This window comes from Barbus barbus, assembly GCF_936440315.1.
Source record: "Barbus barbus genome assembly, chromosome: 28".
NCBI classification, from domain to species: Eukaryota; Metazoa; Chordata; class Actinopteri; order Cypriniformes; family Cyprinidae; genus Barbus; species Barbus barbus.
In genome coordinates this window covers 21,348,966-21,376,506 of record NC_136756.1, presented here as the reverse complement: position 1 = coordinate 21,376,506, position 27,541 = coordinate 21,348,966, and the positions used below count along the sequence as shown (strand labels likewise).

Here is a 27,541-nt window from a genome sequence, read left to right as displayed (position 1 = left end):
AGATTTCATATTATTTTAAGGTGAGCTTAAAGGGTGCATTACTATGAAAATCACACAGCTTCAGTGTGACATCAATAAGAAAAAGTATAATTTCATAGATATTGTTAATAATAGTTGTTCATATTAAAATATCAATGAACTTAATACATGACCTAGACTATTTATTTAGCAAAAATCCTGTCATTTTAATAAATATTACATGAAATTAAAAATTGTTGCTGATCCCATTAAGCTCAGTGTGCTCTCTTTAAGCTCTCCCACATTGAACGTCTATGTAAATACTTCATAAACAGATTTTACATATTAACTGATGGTTGTCACTTGAAGTTAAGTTAATTGATTTGCTATGGATTCTGTCAACTCTAATCTGCAGACTGGCTCTGATCTTTGGCATCTAGCATCAACTTCTCCAGACTGTAAATCTGTGGAAAATTGTGTAGTGTATTCTAGCCTTAGACAAGTTGACATCCATTTAAAAAGAGGTTTCATAATGAGGCTAGTTTCTGTGTTCATCCCCATGAATGAAATGTTTTATTTGATTTGTGAATATGTGTTACTTAGCTGAACGTGGACTAGTCTAGATGCTGCATTGTGCTTAAATGACACTTCATTATGAATACAGTATATAACTGATCGACTTGAATGCCTTGTTGCTTGAATTTAGTGGGGTTTTTTTTGTGATTGCCTTTGTACCTTCAAAAAAAAAAAAAACCATTTTTACAGTTATTCTTTAAAATTTTTCCATAAAATAAGCAAGAATTTTTAATAAAATATGATGTGAGCTTAATGGGAACAAAAATGTAGCCATTAAGCACAGCCGGACTTTTTGAATTTAATTATGTATATCTTAATTTAAGAGAGAGAGAGAGAGAGAGAGAGAAATAGAGAGAGAGAGTAGTGCTGTCAAACGATTAATTGCATCCAAAATAAAAGTTTGTTTACAATATGTGTGTGTACTGTGTATATTAATTATGTATATACAAATACACACACAATATATATATTTTGAAAATATTTACATATAAAATAAATTATATGAATATAAATGTAAATATAAATAAATTTTTTCTTGAATATGCATGCCTGTATGTGTATTAATTCAATTCAATTCAATAGCATGTGACCTGAATTACATATGAGTGTAAAACCTCAATTGAAATGTTCATTTAGGAATCAGAAACAAGACACACCTTTTGAAGTTGAAATAGAAGACTGTACAGATTTTAAATTATTAAAAGGTTTGAATGTCAAACTCAGTCAAAACAACTGCAGTAACGTCCTCTAGGGGGCAGTAATACTGGAGACTCAAGCTATTCTTGAATGTCAAAAGCGTGACTTCTGCATCTCTTTTGGCAATGAAAGCAACTGTAAAATGTTCGAGAAATCTGTAACAGCCTTTGAAGCTGAGGTAGAAGATTGAATTTATTTGAAATTATGTATTGGTTTAATTGTCTATAGTATGTGTTCTATTATAGTTCTGTGGCTAAAACCACCATCAAAATGTTCTTCTAGGAATCAGTAACAAGAAACACCCTTTGGATTTGAGAAAAAAAACATGCATTTTAAATTAATTTATTAGCAGATTTAAATTTAATTCAATAGCATGTATCCAGAATCACAAATGAGAGTAAAACCTGCATGGAAATGCCCTTTTAGGCCCAATTAACAAGACACACCTTTTGAAGTTGAGATGGAAACCTGTATGCATTTGCAATGTGTACTGCACATTCTTTGGGAAGCTCCCATAGCTCTTTCTCAGTTTTTAAAATTCAGTAGCTTTTGTTGTTACACTTTTGTGAATAAAACCAACATCTAAATGTCATTATAGGAAACAATTACAAGACACCCCATAAAGCTGAAATAAAAGAGTAGGCCTATTTGTATTTTTCATTAATTGACGGACAGATGTGTTTACATTTTAATAGCAAGTGGTGAGCTGTAGTTCTGCAAATTCAACCGATGTCTAACTGTTATGAACCAGTAACAAGACACAGACTTTGAAGATGAGATCAAATGCTGTGCGTTTACAAAAATTATATGTTAATAGGTTTGAATTTGATTCAATAGCATGTATCCAAATTTTATAATGAAAGTAAAAGATACATAGAAAGGTGGTTCTATGAACCAGCAACAAGACACACCCTTTGAGGTTGAAATGTCAGATTGTGCATTTTAAATTAATTTATTCACATTTCTGAATTTTAAACTTAGTCAAAACAACTGCAATGTGTTCCTCTAGGGGGCGATGTACTGCACATCTTAAGCTTTTTCTCAATTTTTACATTTAAATAAGTGGTGTCATTTTTGACATTTGTACACCGTTTCCAGAAATCATGTCGTTCAAGTTCAACCCGGAAATAGTAAAATGTTAGGCACCGGCATGAGGCTGAACGTGCCCCAGATTACGGCGATCTTGTGATGGCGAGATGAAGCATTGAAGCTTTTCAGCCAAGTGGTTCGAAAAAGGAGGGTTTTTTTGTATGCTTGAAAAAACAATAACAATTGTCATCATTGACAAAACATAATACAACAACAGTCCAGGGTCATTCAATCTTTCAGTCCAAAGGAAGTGCCAAGTCCTTTAGCAAAGCCATTGTTCTTACTGCTTTTAAATTCGTAGAGAAAATAGATTCAAAATAAATTTTCATTTCAAGTTTGAATCTTAAAAAAGAGGTTTGCATTTAGACAATTTACATTTATGAATATGATATTTAGCTAACAGGAAAATAAGGCTTATGAAATAAGTTTGTTTAATTGTTATTAAACAAAAATGACATTTCTATAAGTAAACTCAAAATTAGGATTCACATAACATTTGATAAAGTCAAGAATGTCACACCAAAATGATGTGTAAGAGCAATTCCAGAATAAATGTAAAGACGTTTCATTGTTTTCTAAACAGAAAGAACAGTTGGTGTTAATATCATTCTTAAGTCTTTTAAGAGAGCACTTATCTGGGTAAATTCTATGAATCAACTTAAATGCAATTTCTTTAATTTTGTTAGTAATTAAATATTTGTGATCTAATGACCAAACTTTCTTCCAGGGAATATCACTTACTAAACCATTCCAATAAGAGATTACATAAGGCACAGAAGTAAACTCCATCTGAAACAAAACTAATTAAGTTACTGAAATTGTACTTAAACTTATTAGTGGTGCTTGCCAAAGGCAAGGCGTCACTATTGTCATCTTGCATACTTATTATTATTCTTCTGGACAAAATTCTTGCGCACTACTCCTCCCGCACCGTTTGTCGTGGACCCACGAATGAGGTGTCAAATCTACCAGCTCATTGAGGAGAGGTGTGCTTTATCTTTTCTAAGCGATCGGACCTACGATCTTCGCACAGCGGACGAAAAAGCAGGCAAAAAAATAAAATAAAAAAATTGACTTACAACGGCGGAATATTCATGAATTTGAATCTCAATTGTCACTCTCACACAGGCCCTTAGGAACCCCTTCTCTCTCCCTCACACACAGACACTTTTAAGAAACCAATAAGTAATGAGGTATGATCTTCATAGCCACATCCTAGCAACCACTTACAGCACCCTAGCAACCACCTCATAGACCTCCATTGAAAACAGATCAAAAGGGATATATTTGGATAGAAGCGTCATAGAAACATGCAGGTTTTGCTCTTTTGACTCATGATCGCAAACAGGACTTCTCTCATGCATGCTACACATGCTAGCAGTGAATACCTACATGCTAATAGCGATTAGCTAAGTGTTAAATCAGGATAAGAACATACTAAGAGAAAACTTCGGTGCGCTACTCCTCTTGCACCTTTTGTCGTAGACCCATGAATGAGATGTCAAATCATGCGGCATATTGAGGAGAGGTGTGCTATATCTTTTATAAATAATTGAGTGTACGATGTTCGTCTGGTGGACGAAAAAAATTTGGTCGAAAAAGTCCCATAGACTTAACATTGGCACAAAATTAGTGACAATTATATCTTTGGATCAGGAGGTCACAGAGACTTGGGGGAGGGCTCATTTGACTCGGCCTATTAAGCAGCCAATAAGTACATGACAACTTCATAGCTATGCCCTAGCAACCACTTACAGCACCCTAGCAACCGTATGCCTCTGTGTATAATGCACGGTTCAAAAAGACATGATTGAGTCAGTGTGGAAGAACTTGACTGCTCTGCAGAAAGCCAAGTCCCAATCCCAGCTGAACTCCTCTGGTGTGACTTTAAAAGCAGACCTTGAGCCAAAAACTCGTCACCAAACACCAATGGCTTGTACATAAGGGTACTGTCATTTTAGATACTGTCATCTTTGTTGCCACAGTTTTGTTAGTGCCTTTTTCTGCAACAGGTCCAACACTTTTGTCCTTATATTGTCTATACAAGTCATTGTCCATGCCTTATACACAGAGGCACTGTCATGTTAGAATAGAAAAGGGTCCTGTCCAAACTGTTGTTATAAAATTAGAAGCACACAATTCCGTAGAATATCATTATATGCTTTAACATTAAGATTTGTACTCATAGAAATTACTAAAGTAGTCAAACATGTTCATTAGAAGGGGGTGACCCAATACTTTTGGCAATACGGAGCAGTTCATCAAACTTCCACATTTTGTCCAACAAGATAATCTTCACAAAATATATAACTTATAGCCTAAATAAAAGTGCCAGAACTTAAAAGCTAAAAAACGAACAGCACCACCACAGTCGCTCACCTTCAACTTAACCACCACCGCACTCCCGACAACTGTTTCAAACTTATTTTTAACGTGTTCAGTGAAAAGGATTTACTCTGTATATGAATTTTAATACAGGCTACATAAACCTTTTCATATAAACTGGAATAAATACAAAACTAGACCCAAACCAAAACTGAAATGAGATATTATAATAAATAGTATAGTGAATAAATGAAATAAATCACAATATGAAAGCACGTATTTCTGTACATTTCGAAATAAGGTGCATTAAAAGTGCTTGATTAATATGAATATTTTAATTAAAAACGTGTCTCCACGGACTATTCAAAAAAATTCTAGTGCATTTAATCGATTAAATAACAGTAGAGTGACCGAGTTTTTGGATGTGTTAAGATTACATTTATTTTAGTGAATAAAGTACCACATTTCAGATATCATTTTGTTACAGGGTTTCTGCAGGATTTTTCATCTCAAATTTAAGACTTAAGACCTTTAAGACCTGCACAAATAAAATTAATACCATATGAGCGGGGTAGGGCAATGTCAATAGTACCACATTACACTGTAAAATGACTGTAAAAGCCATAATTTACAATTCAGATACAAGTTTCCACAAAAACAAAAAGTCAAAAGTATTAATAATATTGATTTTAACAATTACCGTCAATAACTTATATAAATTAAATAACATGAATTAGGGGTGTGTGAAATTGACAAAGTGATATCTTGATATTTTCTGGGATTTTATCGATAATGATAATTAGGCGATATTTTGCTGAGTGTATTATTGTGCTGGTATCTTAAAGATTTTTTTGATATTCTTCATATTCTGTGTGGTCAATTCACAGCAGTGATGGAAATTAGTCTTTTCCAACCAGTTTTATGGCCATTTTTACCTTTAAGCCATTTTTTCTAAAAGTGTGCTTCATCTTTTGAGTCAAATTCTTGCATTTGGGCTATTACCAAGCGAATGAAATTAGTATCAACAAAATGTATCTTTGCAATGCATCTGAAGTGGCATTTAGAAGCATTTACACTTTGCTTAATGCAGCTCAGAGGGACATAGAATGCTAACCTGCAGTTACAAATGCATAAATAATGTTTTGATATTTGAAACCTAAAACCTTGAAAACTGATGTTTGAAATTATTTTTAAAAATGAAGATACTTTAAATGTGAAATTAAAACGACCAGCAGGTGGCAGTAAATCAGCGTTAATAAGGGAGTCATTGCGATTGAACCGACTCATTTAAACACAGTCATGTTGCTCAGAGACGCCACACAATGCTGTGGCTGTGTTTTGGGATTTCTTTTTGTTGGAGAAATAGAGCAAAAGCAGGCAATATAGTGTCTAAAACGTAAGTCTCTTAACATTAACTTCTTGTTTATTGAACGGTTGCATAAAATCAATATCACATTTGTAATCATGCTGCTGTTTGGAGAAAAACGGCACTCTTCGCGTGATATTAACTAACGTTATATGAAATGATATACATATAGGCTATACATTTTCTGCCCCTATATCTTAAATTATGTGATCAGTGTGCAGTGAAACTCGTATGCGCACTAGTTTAATATCTGTTAACGGATTAATTCCCTGATTTTTTTTTTTTTTTTTTTTTATTAATATTTTGCAAGTTACATTTTTAGTTTGAAAACATACTTTAAGGTACAAAGATATTTGGATTTTAACAATGTGTAAGAACAAGCAACCTATTGCGAGGGATTGAATGTATCAAACAAACATAAGATATATAAACCAACAAGATAAAAAAATAAATTGATAAACTGTTCTACGCGATGATGTTTAATGTCTCCGACAGCGCCTGTAGTCCCATTTAACAACTTGTTAGCAACCGTCTTTTTCAAGAAATACTCACCCGAACAGGTCCAGAGCCGTTGAGAAACAGGGACACTCCCATAGGAATGAGGAAGTAAAGCGTGTCGGCACAGCAGTGTCTGAAGCACACTCGCCAGAAAGTTGAGGAAATTACAGCAGTTTTTGGCATTTTAACATTAGTTTACCTCTCCGAAATCTGGCCAGTAGTTGTATTTTATGAAACGCGTTATAGTTAATGTTTATTTTTAGATAATAGGCAGTTATGCTAGGCCTATATTTGCAGTTAGATGTAACGTGAGAAACACCTTGATAGCGATCATAATCAGATACCAGTTGCCATATTTTTAAGTTTTTAGTCTTTCTCGCCCTGTAGGAAGTTGAATGAGTTTCAGTGAAGACTGCCCACTAAATGAATACAAGGAAAAGTTTCCCTTTTCCTTGTATTCAATTTTATTATTTCACACTCAGTATTTTAATTTAAGCACTGCAAGGCGTGTATACAGTGCATGAAACCCATTTTCTGATACGCAAAACAAGTACTTTAAAGGAATTCCTTAGCTTATTGCCATTACCGTGACAGCCAACAACAGCACAGCAACCCTCTGCACATTTTTATATTTAGTTATATTGAAAAAGATTAAATTCAGTCCTTTTTTTTACCCCGTTTTAATGGATTTCTATGGAGACTGGAACACCAGAGCACCCAGACGGAAGTTAGAATCCATCATGGCGCTGCTCATCGGTTACTCAGGAAAAAGGTCCACATAACCGCGCAGCGGCGAGATCAAAACATCTCGCAACTCTAGCCGTTTCTCAAACGGAAGGCTGCATCCTTCAGAGGTTGCATTTGTAGGCTGCATTCGTCATAAAGATCTTATTTTAGAATATTATGGGCCGATTTCACAGACAAGGGCTTAAGGCTAGTTCACACTACAGGATTTTAAGGCCGATTTGCAAATTAACGAGCTCGCCGACAGGTTGGGCTGTAATCGGGGGAAAATCTGCGGGTGATCGGCGCTCCGCGATCTTTGTGTGTGAACTACACAAAGACGCTCGCTGACGCATCACCGACACCAAACAAATATCTAGCATGTGTCAGGGAAGGGTCAGCTGACCCGTACTTATCTCTGAAAGTTTTCACAGATCAGAATAGTGATGTACATGACTCAGGGAAGGGTCAGCTGACCCAAATTTGTATATCTTTGAAAATATATTTGTACATTTTAGATACATTTTAAAAAAACATACAAAAAAAAAAAAAAAGTAAAAAGAACAATTGCTATATTTCCTTAAATAACATATACAGTATTTACCTATATTTAGGTACAGTTTACACAATTTGAACTCGTGTTTATTGGCAGTAGAAGTTTAAACATGAAGAACGCCTATCTTTCACTTTCCTTATTGCGGACTTACCAAGGGGTCTGTGGACAAAAACTTTTCTGTGAAAAAATTCACAGATCAAGCTAGTGAAGATGACACCGGTTTCAGTCTTCCAAGCAGCAGCGGCTTGCCCATAGAGGGCGCTGGGGCACCGACCTCCCTGGCAGTTTTTTTATTTTTAATTTATTTTTTTATTTAATAATAAGAAGTTTTTAATAATCTCTCATTTTGAAATCTGTGTTAATGACATGCTATTAATGGTTTTACTGTAGAATGTGTTTAGAACTCTCCAGAATGATATTTGCATTCACTTCATGTTGGTGTAGTAGTAGCCAATAGGCTGTCTTCCCTGGGCGCCAGTTCGCTCAGCCCTACAGTGCTGGAATTTAAGCCAATGGTTCCCCTGTTGCTACACAAAAACGTTTATATTTTGCCAATCATCGTCGTCGAATTTTATGGTTTGGGGGCGCTGAAAATATCGCCCCTAGTACCAAGATTAGAGCAGTGCACCTGCTGCGCGGGACATTTACCTCAGAGGAGTGCGAGTGCAGTATGGCAGCGCCAGCGACGTCGAGTAGCATTAATGCAAATAAATAAAAGAATTCTTAATTCAGATATTTTTGTTTAAAAACATTTTTTGTAAATTTTACTGATTTTAAATGGTTAACTTTTAATGAATTAATTAGATTAATTATTACTCAATTCTAATTTGTTAAATGTATTTAATAATATTGCTTGTAATCTGTTGCCACAGTTTTGAGTGAATATAGCGTATTCATTTTTATGCTGTCATTCTCTTACTCACTCAGTCTCTCTCTCACTCACAGTCACACACCACGTTTCACACACATTTGCCATTAAAAATAGTGATCTCAATAGGAATGTAACTGTATGTTTGCTTTGCTTTTTTTGTTTCGAAGTTCTGAGCTGGATTACTGCGTTTCATACTAGTTAAAATGTTAAAATAATCTCTCTTCTCATACTTGGTGTTCTTCAAGAATGTTGTCCCACGCTTTCTTTGAGAGCCTTCTCTCTTTCTCTAGTATCAACACAGACTGTTATCCATTATCCAATTTGTCTACAGTGAACTTTAAGATATGTAGTCTACAGTTGGGGATTGATTAAAGAACTAGATTGTTGTATTTCCTATAATAATTTATCGTTATGCGTTTGCACTTTTTCTATCTGGACACGGAGCATAATAAACATGCAACTTGTTCATTATCATTACCTGTGAAACTGTTGATTTCTACATGGCAGTTCAAATAATATTGTCTTTTTAGACCATTGGTATTGACTGGTTTGAGTTATTTTATTGGTATAAGCAAGGGACATGGGTGGCCTAAAATGCACTAGAATGCAGGAAATCACATCTATGAAATTAAAATTTTTATGGGGGAGGAGCCCCCAGACCCCCCGCACAAACAGCCCCACCTAAAATATTTTTCACCAGCCGCCACTGCTTCCAAGTGTCCAATTTTTGGAGCTATAGCCATTATAAAATGAAGGGTCCCTACGAAACCCCCCCCGATTTCGGCCCGGAGGACACTGTCATATGAATTCACAAATCATGGAGAATGATATGCAGTATTATTTGCATGTCTATGACAGCGCACTGCGTATTTATAGCCAAACGAAATCTGAACATCGAACCGCAAACTATCTTTACTGACGTCTATGACAGAGTGAATCACAAAAATGAACCGAAATTCTGCATATAGGCTGCTAATTGTTGCAGGGTTTTTTTAATTCATTAATTATTTAGAAAAATATATTTTGCATATGGGCCCGTTTCTTTTATATCTAATAGCTTATGTTTTTCTCCGTTCGATGAAGCGCTGCAGGTGCTTCACGTTCATGTTGTTTATGCTGTTTTTTGCGTGTATAAAATGAATCCCTGGAAAACAAATTTAGGTATGTGTAATGGGTCAAGCCACCTATCAATTTAAATTAATATCATTATACATTATACAATTATACATACCAAGGAAACAGTAAAATGCTGCAACACACATGGTTGCTCATCACGCAGGATTACAGCTGCTTGCAGGTCCATGACTAAAAACAAATAAGATAAACCTCATCATTGAACAGGCAAGAGGCTTTTTTAAAACAGGGACGAACCTGAGAACTAGCCAACAGCCAGTACACATGGCAGGGACGAACCTGAGAACTAGCCAACAGCCAGTACACATGGCAGACAGGAAGATAACCCAACTGCTAGCACTCATTCAACGCGCCACATGTCACAAGGTGCACGGTACCAAAGATGATGCATCCCAAGCAGCCAAACACTTCCCTCTTCTATAGTCACAACACAAGCACTAATAGGCTCATGAAACTTACACAACTAACCAATCATGAACTACACACACACTGATTGGTTCACCTGTTTGGATGACGCCAACCAATCATACTGGGGCTATACCTCACTCTGTTGCATATAGCTATAGAGAAATATACATAATTTAATAACATAAATCATAATATCGTCACAACTTGTGTCACTATCCATACAAATCAGAATGATTTCCTTGGAATGAGAGGCAGCAGCAGCTGGCTGGTTGAGCGTCCAGCGAAGCGTCATTAAGCAACCAGCTTGACCTGCCAGAATCAGACTGCCAGCCAGTTGAAGATTGAACCGCCACTCTAATTTTTTTTGACATGCCTTAGAAAGAAAAACATTACTGGTGTGCATCTTGAGACAAAACAAGGGCATTGACATATTTCAAGATCAATCAGTACAAGTTTCTTTCAGTTAAAACAGCTCAGACTTACATTTTAGTGGAGACTAGGCTTAAGCCTTGTCTGTCAAACTAGGGGTAACAGTAATAAATTTGACCATTATACTTAGTGTTAAGTGTAAATTGTTGTAATATGCTTTTGACTCGCAAATGTAATGGTCAGTTAACTGAAATAAACCAGGCTTGATGACCACCAGTGCTTGATTTGTAAATTTAGAGGTCCCGGAACAAAGCGGGGTAACGGCTCCAGCATGTGAAGAGGAGGGAGAGGTAACGGAGCATTTGCACAATCACATTGGTGGACCAGCTTAAGTAATTAACAGCATGCATCAGTTGCTTTTATTAGGGTTCATACATGAAAATCCTGGAAAAGCCATGCAAAATGATAAGGTTCCATCTTAGAATTACACTTTATTTAAATGTTCAAGTTATTTTGGTTGATGTTCCAAAATGTAATAATGGAAAAATTAGTTTATCAAAAGACGATGTAGTCCTCTTCCAATAGTTGGAACATGTAGTCCTCTACTCATCACGTGGACCAACTCTGTTAAGACTTCTTGGTCTTCCTGGTTATGTAGCTCTGGTAGTAAAAGTTGCTGAAGAGTATAATGAGGCTGACGCAGTATGCAAACACAACTGCATTCATGGAATCAGGAAAATCACACTCGGAGAAGAGGTTGTATCCAGTGTGAATAGTCAGCAAGACAAACTGGACCTGTAATGAGAAGTTGTTTAACAGTCCCGCTGATGTTACGTTTCCTTTTTTTAAACTTCTTAATTCTAATTAAAAAAAATTATCAACTGGCCATCTACTAACAGGACATATGTACTGAAGCAATTCACAAAAGAGTAAAAATTTGTGAAACAAAAGGCTCTGATAGACTAAAAGTGAAAGACTAAATGAGCAGAATATCAACGTGTGTTGTGTATTTACCAGCTGTAATGAGGTGAGGTAGCGCTTCCACCACAGATATTTCTGCATGTGAGGCCCCAGGGCCGCAAGGCCATAGTAAGAATACATCACTATATGAACAAAGGTGTTCAGCAGCCCAATAAAAAATGCTGAATGAATAGGCAAAAAGACAAAATAATGAAATGCATGATATTCTGTTTTTTTTTTTTTTAAAAAAGCATGCATAATTGTTACATTTAATGCATATATAAAAATACATAGAATAAACGAAGGCTAGGACACAGTGCATATTAACTGCAGTCTCTGAATGTATATAAATTATTTAATGTTTCTGTCTTACATTGACCACCCGCCACAAATTTAACTCCTGCCCACCAGTTGAAGATCATAGTTCCATGATGATACACATGTAGAAAAGTGAGCTGGTTGTTCTTTTTTCTTAGGATAAAAAAGACCTGAGTGAGGAGGTTGGGAGGGAAAACATCTTTATTTGAATTGCATGTCTAGGTGTAAATATCTGCAACAATCATATTTTGAAATGAGTAAAACTTACTGTATCAATAAGCTCAATAACTTTAGAGAAGAAGAACCACCAACATACACTGGCCATCTAAAAATATACAGTAATAATTAGGTAACCAATGCATCTTTATTGGAAATCTAAAAATAACGATAACATCATAGGTAAATTTGATTATGATTTGGAAAACAGGAATTACTGATTATTAGCAAAGAACACTAGGCAGCTCAACAGAAAATGAGAGAGATGTAATCACCTTCATTCCTAAAGGACTGGGGCTGTAGTCCACAGGTTGACACAGATAACTGTAGTTTGCAAGCCAAGATGTGACCAAGAACTGTGATAAGAAAAATAGATTTCAGATTTGATGATCAGGTTATTTTAGCGTAAGACCTCGAAATAATATTCACCTATATTGGACTGAACTAGAGTATGTATGAAATACATAATGTACCTCATGGAACATGTAAATCGACAAACCGACCATGCCAAAGTTGTACACTATAAGCACTGCTTTTAGGTTCCATGGTTCCTTGTGTTTCATAAGCTTGGGTCCAATCCAAATAATACCAAGATAGCACAAAAATATACAGATGATTGGTACAGGAGAGTAGACTAGAAGCCATGGGTCCGTCCGCTTATCTGAAATACCATGACAGAAAACACAAGGAGTTTTGCATAACAGTGCATTCTACACATTATTATATTCATATTCTATGATGTAACGTTTCTCTGTGTAGATAATACAGTAAAATACAAGGTGAAAAAATAAATCATGCTCATACAACATGGGAAGACAAATAAAAAAATCATACCCCCATTCTCCAGAATCCAGCGGTGCATAGATTCCACTCTCTGCCATGCTGATTCCATAGAGGACTGTGCTTTATTACTTAAAAAAAGAAAAAAAAGACTACACTAGCATTCAGTAGAGGTGGGAAAACACGAAGAAAGAGGAATCTATCCCGTGTTTGTACGTTCTTAATAATATCTGATATACAAAAAAAATGCGAAGGGTTGCATACCTTGTTAAGAAAGTCGATTTGCAACACACTGATTTGAGGTCTTGTCCTTTGAGTGATACCAAATAGTCTTTGGTGATACCTTCTCCCTTTGCAGGCTGCTCATGTAATTATTGCGACTTAATTTTAATGACAAGGCGTTCAACTTGTGACAAGAAATTTAACGCACATGGGATGTTTTTATTATCTGACTGCAATTATCTTATCCGTACAGGGATTATTTCACATTTTGACAGAAGTTTGCAAACAACAAATTTACCGGTGAACTTACCTGAGGGAAAGTATGTATCGCACTGTGTGGAAGAGTTCAGTCAGTCGCACGGTCAGATAGGAACTTTGAACTTGCACGAAATGATTTGAGTAACATGGGAAATAGAGCGTTATCAGTTGTTATGCAGAAGTGCACACGACTATTGGAAGAAAAACTTTGGACTGCACCCAGTTTTTGTAACTCACATTTCACAGTTAAAAGTCCCACTGGGGCCAAGAAAACACACATTAATCTGAAATTTAAACAAAAAGACTAAAAAAAGTAATTTACACTCACTTTTGCTATAAAGTATATTTCCACATATGTGTTATATTAGAAATAATCCCAAGTTTGTTAATAAAATATTTTAACCTTGACTCTTATTTTGACACCTTGACCTTGACTCTTAGTATCAGAAGGGGAAGGGCATTCAGGGCGCAGAGAATTAAATGAACATGTCCACAAAAGCTTATTTATCTGTCTGGCTAAATGCTGTTAAATTAAAAGTATGCTGCAAAAAAAAAAAAAAAAGTGGAAGAAGCAGAGAGAAATATTTTTTTAGATAGTTGTGTAAATGTGTTATGAAATCAGGTCAGATTTTTAATTTTTTTTAAACAAGTCTTTTATTCTGGATCCCCTTTTTTAAAATGAGGGTTATTATACATTTATTATTTATTTAAAATCACAACTATCCCTCTAAAAAATAAAACATTAAAGTTGTAGGTAATGTGTTATTAATTGTGACACTTGACATAATAGCAAATTTACATGATGATTACATATTGACCATTTCAAAAATCATAAACCTTAATATACAGATAGGCTTTTGTCAACAGTTTTAACTTTTTGCTGCTGCCTTAGAGGTAGAAAAGAATTTACTGAGGCAGAGTTGTTTCGGTCCTTCGTTAGTAACAGCACCCTTAGACTTTTTTATTTTGTTTGACCGTTTCTCAGGGTTGGGTTTTGTCTTCTTTTCCTGAAAAAGTGTGAATTGTCAGAATACAGCAAAAACACAATTTTACTATCGATAAGATATGAAAAAGAAAAGAACTCAAAAACACCAAACAGTGCAAAATACGAAGCACATGCAATCTCAGGAAAACTTACCTTGCTGTCCACCTTGTTTGAAGATTCATAGAGCTTCATAATCTGTGTAATTGAAAATATAAGATCTTTACATATACATGTGACAGTAACAACATGGTTTAAAAAAGTCTTTTCAAAAAATGCATTTCTTTTACACACAAGATGTTGCATACACACAAACAATTTTAGTAGTTTTAAGGTTAGTGTGGCTTTGCTGTGAACCCCATGAAAATATGCACAACCTTTTTAACCCCAGTGGACACAGCTGCCTCCTTCAGAGCAGATTTAGTGAGCCAGCAGGTCTTCTGCTCTTGCTCTTCTTCTGACCAGTCAGACACACGCACGGAAAAGACTATATAGGTTTGATGGATGTGGGAGAAAATATGCACCACCTGACAGAGAACATGAAAGACATGGATGAATATCAAACACATGCATTGTAACCAAACGTTCACATCATCGCTGAAGATGCTAATCAAATATTGAGCTAATTTTGATGATTCTAAACCCAAAATAATACATTTTGGCGAAAACACCCACCTCTCCCACAAACTGCACTGAGTTAGCGTGTAGAGATTTTTCCAGCAGTTTTTGCATCATGTCACATATCAAGCCTTTATATTTATTCTCAGAGACGTCAGCCTCCAAGAGCATGCTGGGTAGCTCCCACATCCCTGCCAAGAGTCCTGCAACGCATCCATGTAATCCAAAACCATATTTTTTCATGATATTTTCTAGAAGTTGTTCATCTTTTTCTCATTCACCCAGTTAAAACTATTGTTTCACCTTTGCTTGGTCTTTGAGTGAGAAGATACTCCTTCTCTTCTCCAGCTCGCTGACGTTCCACTATACAGGTTAGGGTTTGCTCCACACGTGGAGCTTTTTTAACAGGCTTTCTTGGATAATTCTGCACCCCCAGCTGACGGTCCCAGTCCTCTGATAAACACAAGTCACAGCTGCCAGGAGCCACTGTCAGCGAATGTGAACATACAGTAGACACTGCTATTGATTTGTAGATCTAATGTATGAATAAAAAGAGAATATTTCATGTTTAACAGATGACTTTACAACTTACAACAATTCTCTATGTCAGGAACTGAGGTGTTGAGCTTTGAGACAAGTTTACTTAGAAGTCTTTTGGAGTCAATCTCTTGTTTAATGCTCACCTACAGTATAAAAGACAAAATCTGATATTTAGTAGGTAATTTGACAGTTTTACAAGGAAGCGTTTTGGTGAGAGCTGCTCAGCAGTACCTTCCTAAAGGCATGACAGTGGGTTTGAACGGGACACTGGTCGCACAGAGGGGATTTTGGGGTGCAGACTCTGGCCCCTAATTCCATCATAGCCTGATTAAAGTCTCCGGGTCTGTCTGGATCAACAAGTGTATCAGCAATTTTCCTGAAATAGGCCAAAAAAGATCACAATTAAATCCAACATTTTACAACTTAGATCTAGATTTGCTTAACAGTACATCAACTTGATGGATCTTTCAGTACCACAAAGCATCTGTTACAGCAGGACTGGTGCTGTCCGCTCCTATAGCTCGAACACGACAAAGAACTCGAATGACGTTTCCATCAACTGCACCCGTCACCTGGAGAAAAAAAAAAAAACATTGCAGCAAATAAATAAACAGCATTTACTGCTAAATATTCACAGTGTGTAATATCGTGACTATGCAATGCTGCTCAAACTGATATGCGCTGCGCTATTAGTGGATAACACAAGTACATTAATTCTATTAAAGGAGTAGGAGTTCCCCCAAAGATAGGATTTTTAAGATGTAAATGAGATTTTGTTTTTTAAATTTAGCATTACATAAGTTACTCATCAATGGATCCTCTGTAGTGAATGGGTGCCAGAATGAGAGTTCAAACAGCTGATAAAAACATTACAATAATTCACACAAATCCAGTCCATCAATTAATGTCTTGTGACGAAAAAAGCTGTGTGTTTGTAAATCCATCATAAAGATGCTTTTAACTTCAAACTGTTGCTTCCAGCTAAAATACAAGTCCTCACTATATAATATTGTTTCATCAGAGTCAGGAGAAAAATATGCACAAATGAGGCACAGTTTACAAGTGAAAACAGTCCAAAACAGTTCTAAACTAATACAGTATGTGGTTTATCAAGTGTGAGGACAACAGCTTCATGGTGGAATTGTTTCTTACAAACATGCAGCTTTTCACTTCACAAAATGTTAATTTATGGACTGGAGTTGTGTGAATCACTTGCGGATGATTGTGATGTTTTTATCAGCTTTTTGGGCATTCATTCTGACGGCACCCATTCAGTGCAAAGGAGCCATGAAATTTCTCATCAAACTCATCAACATCTTTGACAGCTTGAGGGCAAGTAAATTTCAGCAATTTTTTGGTGAACCATTTCTTTAAGAACATAGGCCAAATCAAATGTATCAACAAAACAAATTTACCTGTCCAAGCGCTATAGAACTGATTGCGCCGGCGGTGTAACGTCCAACTCCAGCCAGCTGTTTTAGTAGTTCTGCTGTAGTCTTTGGCATCTGTCCATCCAGTTCTGATACTACCTATTGTAAGAATCGACATCTTTGTAATATGTGCCGATTACACAAATATATGAAATCGAGCATCTAACTGCATCTAAATTCTGCATTACTATATTTAAACCTACTTTCTGAGCACTTTCATGCAGCCTGCGTCCTCGAGAGTAATATCCAAGACCCGCCCACATTTGGTTCACTTCCTGCAGGGAGACAATGATACACCACTGTCAGATGCTAACCATGTCTCTGTCTGTTTATTTTGTGTATGTCTGTGGATTTAACTATCACCTCCAGTGTAGCTGCAGCAAGTTTTTCCACAGTTGGCCATCTCTAAAAATAAAGATGCAGAAACAGCATAAAATGTGGGATACCAGAGGTTCTGTGAGAGGAGATGTCAAACAGCTTGTCTACCTTCATCCATCTGTTATAGTAGTCTATCACTGTGGCAACTTGAGTCTGCTGTAACATGATCTCTGAGACCCACACTGAGAACGCCATGAGAAAAAAAAAACACACTTTTAAAACACTTTTTTTTTTAAACACTTTTTTCATTAAAACACTTTTTCATACCTCCATATGTCCTGATATTAACATCTGGTTCTGTCATAGCCTGTATGGATTACAACACACACACAAAGATTGATCTCATTTCAAAGTCTTATTTGCAATACAATTAAACAATTATATGACAGTGTTTTTAATAGTCGTCAGTTAAGCTACGGACACAAATAACCCTAAACAAACTTAACCCCACAGTTAACATTTTGGAAAAAATTAAATTCCCTGCTAATCTTTAAATAATTTATGTGGTTTTATACACAGAAAATTTCCCAGTTTGATTCTTATTTTAGGCCTACAACAAGACATTTTCTTCCTGCAATACATTAAATGTGCTTTAACATGCAAAAAAAGCTTTTGAATTTTGAATTCTGATCACTTCCAGCATCTCATGCAGCTGTATATGATGGGCCCAAAAAGCATAGTCACGTGACAAAAAACTATATACAGTCTATTAGATCAGGTTATTTAGTAATTAAGAATATTAGATGCCTTTACCAGTGTCCTCCAGGGAAGCTCTCTCTTATTCTGATCATACCACTGCAGAAGGTGAGAGCGGAAAAGAAGGATGTCAGTTGGATCATGGAAAAAGTGGTATGATGAGGAAGGTTCAGTTTCAGATGGTTCCTCTGGCGGAAATAAGAAATCAAACTTTTAAATAACATTTTAAAAGCACACATCGAGTTGCCTTGATTTATAGCGTCTCTCGGTTGCACACAGAGAACCACTCACCTTCTTTAATAGCAGGCTTTGATTTCTTCTTATTGCTGGATTTGATCACCTCTGTGTTTTCTAGAGCCGCTCTCTTCCCCTTCTGCACTGCAGATCTTAACCTGCTCATAGCGCTAAACCAATCTTTCACTAATTAATAAACAACCTGTGGGACACTACTTTGAAAAAACTTTAAGTTAAAATCCAAACTATCTGCACATGGTCGCTATTATAGAAAAAAAATACAACAAATTAAACATCAGAACGTTAAAAAACATATATTAAAAACGACATGTACAAAGTACTATTAGTAAGAAACACGTGTTTTCACAACGTCATGCAGCAGTACCGCCCTCTGTTTCACTTCCTGGAGGGCGGGGCGTGTTTGCACCAATAGCTGACTTTGACCTGGAGCAAGGCAGATCTACGGCCCTGTTATTCCTGATGCGTCCAGTAGGGGAGGCTGTACAGTATGCGCTATCAGAACAGACTAACCCTGCGTCCCAATGTGCATACTATTTTATTATTTTTGAAAATGACTAATATCACATATAATTTAGGATGGATAGTGTGCACATTGGGACGCAGGCTAAGTCTAGAAGCGACACGAATAAGAGATATGTAAAATAATCGCTAAAATTATTATTGTTCAGCAACGTTGCAACATTTAAAGTTAAATGATTTGCTAAGAGTCGATGTCAATTCATTTTAATATGTTAATAGATAGGTCTAAAAATTTACTTATTGAGGGTCAGGTAAATAGTAACATTTGCATGTAACGTTATGCTGTTTGTTTTCTTTGTTTAAGAGCTTAGTCTAGCTATTTTGATTATCTCTTGCAGATTGGAAATGCCTGCATGAAACCCGTCTATGAAGAGGTTTGAGCACATGTATAAATCTTTTTCACATTATTTTATATCAGCTGTAGTTTATCTTCTGTAGTTCTTAATTTCATATTTGAATGGCAAGTGGAAGTCTGCTTAATTTTTCCTTTTACTCTCACAGGGCAAAGACATGGACGCTGCCAACATGAATGTTATTGCCACAATCCTCTGGCCTACTCTCCAGTAAGTATTGAATGCATAAATCATACTATTTACTAAATTAAAATATTTTCTTTCTTTTGAAATGCAAGGCAGTGGCCAAAATAATTCAGTGGCTTTACACTTTTTCCAAGTGTAGCAGGGTGGTTGAATCCATCTATGGGAATGTCATACACCTGCGCTTAGTTTAATTCCCCTCCCCTTTTTCGTTGGATATAAGGGATATGTTATGGCCACTTGGCACGCGTCTCGGTACTGCCCTTGTGACGTCATCCGTAGTTGCTGCAGGTATGTGACTCGTTCGGGGGTGAACCGGTGCTTCTCGGGCTGTACAGGCGGTTGATGAGAATTTCTTTCGCTGTTAGGTTTAGACGGTAAGCTGGTTTCCCCGCGCCTGCTGCGTGCTGGCTCCCGACTCCTCACAGGTATGAGTATCCGTTTTTTTATATAACCAGGAGAAATTGACCACGGTTGGTTATTTACTATTTGTTTCGTTTTGGTGGCATTGATAGTATGTCACTTATGTTCCTGACTGAGCTGCTGTATTGCAATATGGTGCGCGACTATGAAGTGGTTTGTGTGCAGTGAGCATCCCGCGGTATGTAGGATCGTAATTTTGTGTGTTAGTAACTTGTTTTCTCTTTTTAACACATTATCTTTGTGCTCGGCAGGTTCCCCTGCATAACTGAGGGTCTCTTGGGCTATTTGTGGGAATTGAGCGTCAACATTGAACTGTGACTGTGTATAATTGCGACTATGTCGTTGTTTTGCCTCGACTTTTATTATGACCGCAACCATTAACTGCTATGGTTTTGTCGCACGTTGCTATCGAGGATTGTGCCTTCGTCTGACTGTACGGGCTGGCAGACTAACGTTACCTTCTTTGGCCGCCGCCTGTTTGAATGCCGTTGGTCCGTAAGCATCTTGTATGTTTAATTTTGGGTAACGTTTTGTTTGATTATTTGGTTTTCTTTTGTTCATTTTCTGTTTAATGTTTTGTCACTGAAAACCTGAGTGAAGTTGGTTTATTTCAATGTTAACTTGTCTTCATGTGGTATTGAGAGTCCTAATTTTGTTAAGTAGTTTAGATCCTTAAATTATTTAATATTATTTCTGCTTCGATTTAGATTTATGTGTTTTGTGTTCTTTTTTCCCTTTCTTTTGTTGTAGGAGCTGTGGGGGTTTCTGGAGGGTGAAGGCAACGCTGCCATTCGTGTGGTGTTCACACCTAGTGCTGTGTCTTCTGGCATCTAACCTTCACGTGTGCGTTTTGGTAGTTGTAGTGGTTTATTCAGGGGGGGGGTTTTCCAATGTGGCAGCTGGCCCGTCCCTCCAGATACCTCTGCTCTTGGATAATTTGTTTCCTTTAAATTTGAGTTTGTTATTTACTGTTTCCTTTAATTTTGAGTTTGTTTACTTATTATGTGTATGAATAGATGCAAATTGATGGTGTTCCCCATTACTAAAATGTTAATGTAGGAGGTTTTAACTTTGAATCTTTTTTTAGTTATATATTTGACATTGATTAAAATAACCTTTTTTTCTATTTATACGTATACGACTCATGTTTCCTCACCCACTCACTCGCAACGAATCTGTGTGCCCTTAGGGCTATCATTTCCCTGGTTTTCCAGGGTGGCGTAGTCGATCATATATTGCCATTTCTGGCGTCTCTAGTTGAGAATGAGGTATCCACCCCTCAATTTCCTCTACTCTTTGGTACCACAACGCTACATTTTGGCGTAGTCGGCAGGGTCCCTTTGTTTTGTGTGTGTTTGGGTGAGGACGTGGGTATGTATGTTTAGTAAAAAAAAAAAAAAAAAAAAAACGTTGTTGCACAATCCAGTATAGGTGTTTGTCTGTATTTTGTTTGAGAACAAAAAAAAAAAAAAAACGTTGTTGCACAATCCAGTATAGGTGTTTGTCTGTATTTTGTTTTTGTTTGAGGCAAAACAGCGACGTAGCTGGTGTGTGTCGGATCTCCCCTGTCAGTTGGCTTCCCTCTACGATTGGTAAGTGCATTTATTATGGAGGAGGAATTGCAACAGTTAAGGGAGTTGGTGGCGCAGCTAAAGGCTGATAATGAGAAATTGCATCAGGAGCGTACTGCTGAATTGCCGGGCCCAAGTACAGCATTTAGTGCTCCAGTAATAACTGTTGGGGCACCTGTACCTTTGGGTGCGGGTGCTGCTCAGCCTGAAAGATTTGTTTTCGTACCTCGGGATCGAAAATGCTCAAAGTTTAATGGCCGGACTGGCATCAGCATTGAGGATTGGATCGAGGAAGTACAGGCGTGTATGCAATTGCGTCACCTCTCTGTGACTGATAGAGCATTTTTTTTGTTTGATCATTTGGAGGGGGAAGCACGGGAAGAGATTCGGCACCGTTCTACGGTTGAAAAAGGGGACCCGGATAAAATTATTTCTGCATTGCGAGAGTTATATGGGTGCTCACAGTCATATGTGGCCTTGCAGGAGGCCTTTTTCTCACGAAAGCAGCGGGAAGGAGAGACTCTGCTAGAGTTTTCCCTTGCGCTACTGAGCCTCCTTGAGGGCGTTAAGCAACAGGCACCATATGCCATGTCGAATTCTGAGACCCTTTTACGCGATCAATTTGTGGAACATGTAGTGGATAGTTCTTTGCGTCGTGAACTTAAGCAGCTAGTTCGCCGCCAACCTACTTTTAGTTTGCTAGAGGTTCGTAGAGAGGCAATACGATGGGAGCGGGAGGGAATGCCAGGTGGTGTACGTGGGCGGAGTCAGTCCGTTCCATTAGCTCCTTTGATTCAATATGGGGTGCAGGGGGGACCGTCGTTGAGTACTGCTAGTGTAATGCCAAGCTCTGAATTAAGTGAGTTGAGAGAGATGTTAAAATCTCAACAGGTACAGCTGGACAAGCTTACTAAGGGTTTGGCATTACTACAGGGTCATGCTCCTGCTGCTCGGAGTCAATCTCCTCATTCACATGGTTATCCTGCATACCCACGGAATAAATTTTCTCATACTAGTCCGGTAATATGTAGAAGATGTCAACAGCCTGGTCATTTTGCCAGGGATTGTGATGGGGAACGTATTCCCCTTCACCCTCAATCTCCTTTTGCGGCTCCTCGTGCAGGGGGGAGTGGGCAGCCTCGTCTCCAGCGGCCGGCGGAAAACTAGTTCCCACCGAGCTGCAGAGCCACAGCTCGGTTGGGAAAAAGAATGGCTTAGACGTTTGTCAGAATATTAGTCCGGTATCTCGTTTGATGTCGTCATGTCCGCACTTGGTTGTTCTTATTGGTGGGGTTCAGGTGCCCTGCCTGTTAGACACTGGCTCTATGGTGTCCACCATTACTGAGAGTTGCTTTGTACAGCATTTCGAGCCATGGGGTCAAGATCGCCTTCGTTCGTGCCAATGGTTGCAGTTGCGGGCTGCCAATGGTCTGGACATCCCTTATATCGGTTATGTAGAGTTGGATGTCGAGCTCTGTGGCAGGTTGGTGTCAAATTGTGGGGTGCTTGTTGTCAGAGATCCCCCTGGCGGCTTATGCACTAAAGTACCAGGGATTGTGGGAATGAATATCCTTAGCCGTTGTTACCGGGAGCTCTTTGGGCAGCATGGCCCTGCTCTTTTTGAACTGCCCTCATTACTGCAGGCCCCCAATTTTGTAACTCAGGCATTTCAGCACTGTCACGAGGTGGGTGCTCGTTTAGGTGCCGATCGGGTGAGTCAGGTTAGAATACGAGGCCGTCGAGCATGGCGTATTCCAGGCGGTACATTAAAATTAGTGCTGGCAACGTGTTCTGAGCAATTCTCAAAGGAGACTGTGCTATTTGAGCCCACAGAGTTGGGCTTACCAGCTGGACTATTAGCTTCATCATCGTTGGTGCGGGTGACCCGGGGAACGGTCTCCGTACCAGTGGTAAACGTAGGGACTACGGATGTAATGTTATATCCTCGGACCCTCCTGGGCACTCTCACAAGCGTTTATGTGGTGAGTCTGCCCAGGGGGGTTACTGAGGTTAATTCGGTCATTGCTGCTATTGGCTCCCATAGTGCGCAGGATGCCTCCCCGGTGGAGGAACAAATTAATTCTATTGACCTGTCTGTTTTGTCCGCACAAGATCAGGATCATGTTAGGGCCTTATTACAGGAGTATCGGTGTGTGTTCTCTGCTCATGAGGGAGACTTGGGGTGCACTGGTCTACTGTCGCATGACATCCCTTTATTGGATGACACCCCTGTCCGGCAGCGTTATCGCCGTATACCACCCTCAGAGTATGAGCTAGTGAAGGCCCACATTGATGCACTGTTGGAGTCACAGGTTATACGGGAAAGTTGCAGTCCTTATGCATCCCCAATAGTCTTGGTTAAAAAGAAGGACGGTAGTCTACGCATGTGTGTGGACTACCGCCAACTGAATTCCAAGACTAGGAAGGATGCTTTCCCCCTTCCAAGAATCGAGGAGTCCTTGGATGCACTGACAGGTGCCCGCTGGTTTTCCACCATGGATTTAGCCAGCGGGTATAACCAGGTTCCTGTTAGTGAAAGCGATAAATCCAAGACTGCTTTTTGCACCCCATTCGGGCTGTTCGAGTGGAACAGGATGCCGTTTGGGCTGTGTAATGCCCCGGGTACATTTCAACGCCTAATGCAGCGATTGTTCGGTGATCAACAGTGCCAGTCATTACTACTGTATTTAGATGACATTGTCATCTTTTCTTCCTCGGTGATACAGCACCTGGAGCGCTTGGAGGTTGTCCTGGGTAGGCTGAAGCGTGAGGGCCTTAAAGCAAGGTTGGAAAAGTGTTCATTTTTTCGCCCAGAGGTAGTATATCTTGGTCACGTAATATCAGCTGATGGGGTGTCGACTGACCCAAGAAAGATTGAGGCGGTGGCTCGGTGGCCAAGGCCCACCAGTGTTTCCGAGCTCCGCTCCTTTTTGGGCTTCGCCAGTTATTACCGCCGTTTTGTGGAGGGGTTTGCGAAGATAGCGGCCCCTCTGCATAGGCTGGTTGCGGAGTGTGGAGGTGTGAAGCCCAGGAAGCGAGCGGAGCAGAGTTTTGCTGACGTTTGGACCATTCAGTGCCAAAATAGCTTTGATGAGTTAAAGGGAATGTTTATCAGGGCCCCGGTGCTTGCCTACGCGGACTTCTCCCTTCCATTCATCTTGGATGTAGATGCCAGCCTGAGTGGGTTGGGGGCGGTCCTCTCACAGGAGCAAGGTGGGAAGGTGAGGCCGGTTGCGTATGCGAGTCGTGGTCTTAGGCCCACTGAGCGGAACATGCTAAATTATAGTTCTATGAAACTTGAGTTCTTAGCGCTCAAGTGGGCCATGACCGAAAAATTCAGGGAGTACTTGTTGGGAAATAAATGTGTGGTTTTCACGGATAATAATCCTCTCAGCCACCTTATGACGGCAAAGCTTGGCGCCACTGAGCAACGATGGGCGGCACAGTTGGCATGTTTCGATTTCGAGGTCAAGTATCGACCAGGCAGGGTCAACAAAAATGCTGACGCCTTATCGAGATGCCAGCCACCAGTCTCAGGGGTGACTGATGGCATGCTGCCAGGAATGGCAGTCCCAAACTCTATACAGCATGCTGAGAAATCAAGGTCAGTCCCTTTGGTTAGTCAAGCTGCTGTGGCTGCCTTGCCGGGGCATTCCTCCGCTGATTTGAGTTTGCTACAAGAGGCCGACCCTGTAATCGGGGAGGTTTTATGGTTTTTCAGGGAGGGTAAGTTCCCTGGGCCTCATGAGCGTCGGCAGCTTTCTAGGGATGCACTAACTTTACTCCGTCAGTGGGATCGATTGATGGAGTCACAGGGGGTATTATACCGCCGTATTTTTCGCTCTGATGGTGGCGAAGAGATTTTGCAATTGGTACTACCTTCTGCTTTGCAGGTGGAGGTTTTAACCGGGTTGCACCAAGAGCATGGGCACCAGGGTATCGAACGCACCACGGAGTTGGTACGCCAGCGCTGTTATTGGCCAGGCATGTCAGCCATGGTGGCGAAATGGTGTCAGGCGTGCGAGAGGTGCCAGGCTGCCAAGGACTTACAGCCAGGTGCCCGTAGCTTTATGGGTCATTTGTTGGCTTCTCGACCAAATGAAATTGTGGCCATTGATTTCACCCAGCTCGAAGCATCTTGTTCAGGGTTGGAAAACGTTTTAGTAATGACGGATGTCTTTACAAAGTACACCTTGGCGGTTCCTACCCGAGATCAACGAGCCGAGACGGTAGCTCAGGTGTTGGTCACTGAGTGGTTCTACAGGTTTGGGGTGCCTGGGCGAATCCATTCCGACCAGGGCCGTAGTTTTGAATCATTCTTGATCCAGCAACTTTGTAAATTGTACGGGGTTGAGAAATCTCGCACGACTCCTTACCACCCTGCTGGTAACGGGCAGTGTGAGAGGTTCAATAGAACATTGCACAACTTATTGCGCACCTTACCGGTTTCACGTAAGCGGGACTGGGCGTCCTGTCTTCCTCAGGTGCTCTTTTCCTACAATACCACCCCGCATCAAGCCACTGGTGAGTCTCCCTATTTTTTAATGTTTGGCCAGGAGCCACGACTCCCCATTGACTTTTTGCTCGGTAGAGTTCAAGAGCCTGTGGCTGGGGAAGTACATGAATGGGTGGTGGAACATCAGACAAGGTTGCACGTGGCGTTTGAGGGAGCACGAGAACGGCTGAGACTGACTGCTGATCGACGTAAAACACAGTTTGATCAACATGTTCGAGACACACCACTGGAAGAGGGGCAGTTGGTTTACCTCCGCGATTATGGCGTTAGAGGGCGCCACAAAATCCAGGACCTGTGGAGTCCAGTGGTGTATAAGGTGGTAGAGGCTCCTAGATCTGGGGGTGCAGTGTATAGCATTGCACCAATACATGAGGAGGGCAAAGTGAAGCGAGTTCATCGGTCTCTATTAAAGGCTAGGATCCAAAGGGACCCTGCTCCTGCTCTTTCTGATGGGCCGGTGGTGGAGCTCGAACGGGAACCGGAGGAGGGGGTGGATGAGGTGGACGAGGTGGACTTGTGGGTAGTGAGGCCTGAAGGTCCTCAACTCGTATCGGATCTTGTCGATTCCGCTCCTCCAGTACCCGAGCTTCGATTGCCAGGTGAGCAAAATCAATCTGGTAGTATAGGGCTTGGCCCGGTGGTATCACCAGGTACCTCAGCCGTGGAGCAGCCTCCTGTTGTTGAGGTTGTCCCAGGGAGATCGAGGCGGGCCACAGCTGGCCAGCATTCTAATATTCACCGTTTGCCCAGGGCTGCGGGTGAAATGGCAGCTGTTGCTGTACCCCCGAGCCTAATGTCTAATGCAATGCTTGCGTTTTTCAGACCTTGGGACTAATGGCGGGGTAAGTGAGTTCATCGTCGGGGCGACGATGTGTAACTGGGGGGTAGACTGTAGCAGGGTGGTTGAATCCATCTATGGGAATGTCATACACCTGCGCTTAGTTTAATTCCCCTCCCCTTTTTCGTTGGATATAAGGGATATGTTATGGCCACTTGGCACGCGTCTCGGTACTGCCCTTGTGACGTCATCCGTAGTTGCTGCAGGTATGTGACTCGTTCGGGGGTGAACCGGTGCTTCTCGGGCTGTACAGGCGGTTGATGAGAATTTCTTTCGCTGTTAGGTTTAGACGGTAAGCTGGTTTCCCCGCGCCTGCTGCGTGCTGGCTCCCGACTCCTCACAGGTATGAGTATCCGTTTTTTTTATATAACCAGGAGAAATTGACCACGGTTGGTTATTTACTATTTGTTTCGTTTTGGTGGCATTGATAGTATGTCACTTATGTTCCTGACTGAGCTGCTGTATTGCAATATGGTGCGCGACTATGAAGTGGTTTGTGTGCAGTGAGCATCCCGCGGTATGTAGGATCGTAATTTTGTGTGTTAGTAACTTGTTTTCTCTTTTTAACACATTATCTTTGTGCTCGGCAGGTTCCCCTGCATAACTGAGGGTCTCTTGGGCTATTTGTGGGAATTGAGCGTCAACATTGAACTGTGACTGTGTATAATTGCGACTATGTCGTTGTTTTGCCTCGACTTTTATTATGACCGCAACCATTAACTGCTATGGTTTTGTCGCACGTTGCTATCGAGGATTGTGCCTTCGTCTGACTGTACGGGCTGGCAGACTAACGTTACCTTCTTTGGCCGCCGCCTGTTTGAATGCCGTTGGTCCGTAAGCATCTTGTATGTTTAATTTTGGGTAACGTTTTGTTTGATTATTTGGTTTTCTTTTGTTCATTTTCTGTTTAATGTTT

The 27,541-nt window shown here is 39.7% G+C and overlaps 2 protein-coding genes across 5 annotated transcripts; both read right to left on the bottom strand.

Moving 5' to 3' along the window:
* Positions 1-10,959: 10,959 nt before the first annotated feature.
* Positions 10,960-13,568, bottom strand: elovl8b (ELOVL fatty acid elongase 8b). 2 transcript variants are annotated; one of them, XM_079382625.1, is made up of 9 exons: positions 13,376-13,568; positions 13,108-13,202; positions 12,898-12,974; positions 12,537-12,724; positions 12,339-12,419; positions 12,116-12,172; positions 11,903-12,017; positions 11,584-11,711; positions 10,960-11,364 (listed from the first exon to the last, which is right to left on the bottom strand). In XM_079382625.1, exons 3-9 carry the CDS (start codon positions 12,953-12,955, stop codon positions 11,197-11,199), a joined length of 795 nt encoding a protein of 264 aa, XP_079238751.1. In that variant the 5' UTR covers positions 12,956-12,974; positions 13,108-13,202; positions 13,376-13,568; the 3' UTR covers positions 10,960-11,196. The 2 variants fall into 2 exon arrangements, with proteins under 2 accessions (XP_079238751.1, XP_079238752.1); XM_079382626.1 differs by having other exon boundaries at positions 13,108-13,153; positions 13,376-13,540.
* Positions 13,569-13,965: 397 nt separating this feature from the next.
* On the bottom strand, positions 13,966-18,605 carry mutyh (mutY DNA glycosylase). 3 transcript variants are annotated; one of them, XM_079382600.1, is made up of 15 exons: positions 18,259-18,605; positions 18,025-18,155; positions 17,539-17,578; positions 17,380-17,453; positions 17,257-17,298; positions 17,097-17,168; positions 16,879-16,992; positions 15,938-16,035; positions 15,695-15,839; positions 15,516-15,606; positions 15,227-15,439; positions 14,981-15,126; positions 14,683-14,832; positions 14,462-14,503; positions 13,966-14,330 (listed from the first exon to the last, which is right to left on the bottom strand). In XM_079382600.1, the coding sequence occupies exons 1-15, from the start codon at positions 18,365-18,367 to the stop codon at positions 14,193-14,195; spliced, it is 1,605 nt and encodes a 534-aa protein (XP_079238726.1). In that variant the 5' UTR covers positions 18,368-18,605; the 3' UTR covers positions 13,966-14,192. The 3 variants fall into 3 exon arrangements, with proteins under 3 accessions (XP_079238726.1, XP_079238727.1, XP_079238728.1); XM_079382601.1 differs by having other exon boundaries at positions 15,227-15,409; XM_079382602.1 differs by lacking the exon at positions 15,516-15,606 and having other exon boundaries at positions 13,967-14,330; positions 15,227-15,458.
* Positions 18,606-27,541: the final 8,936 nt, after the last annotated feature.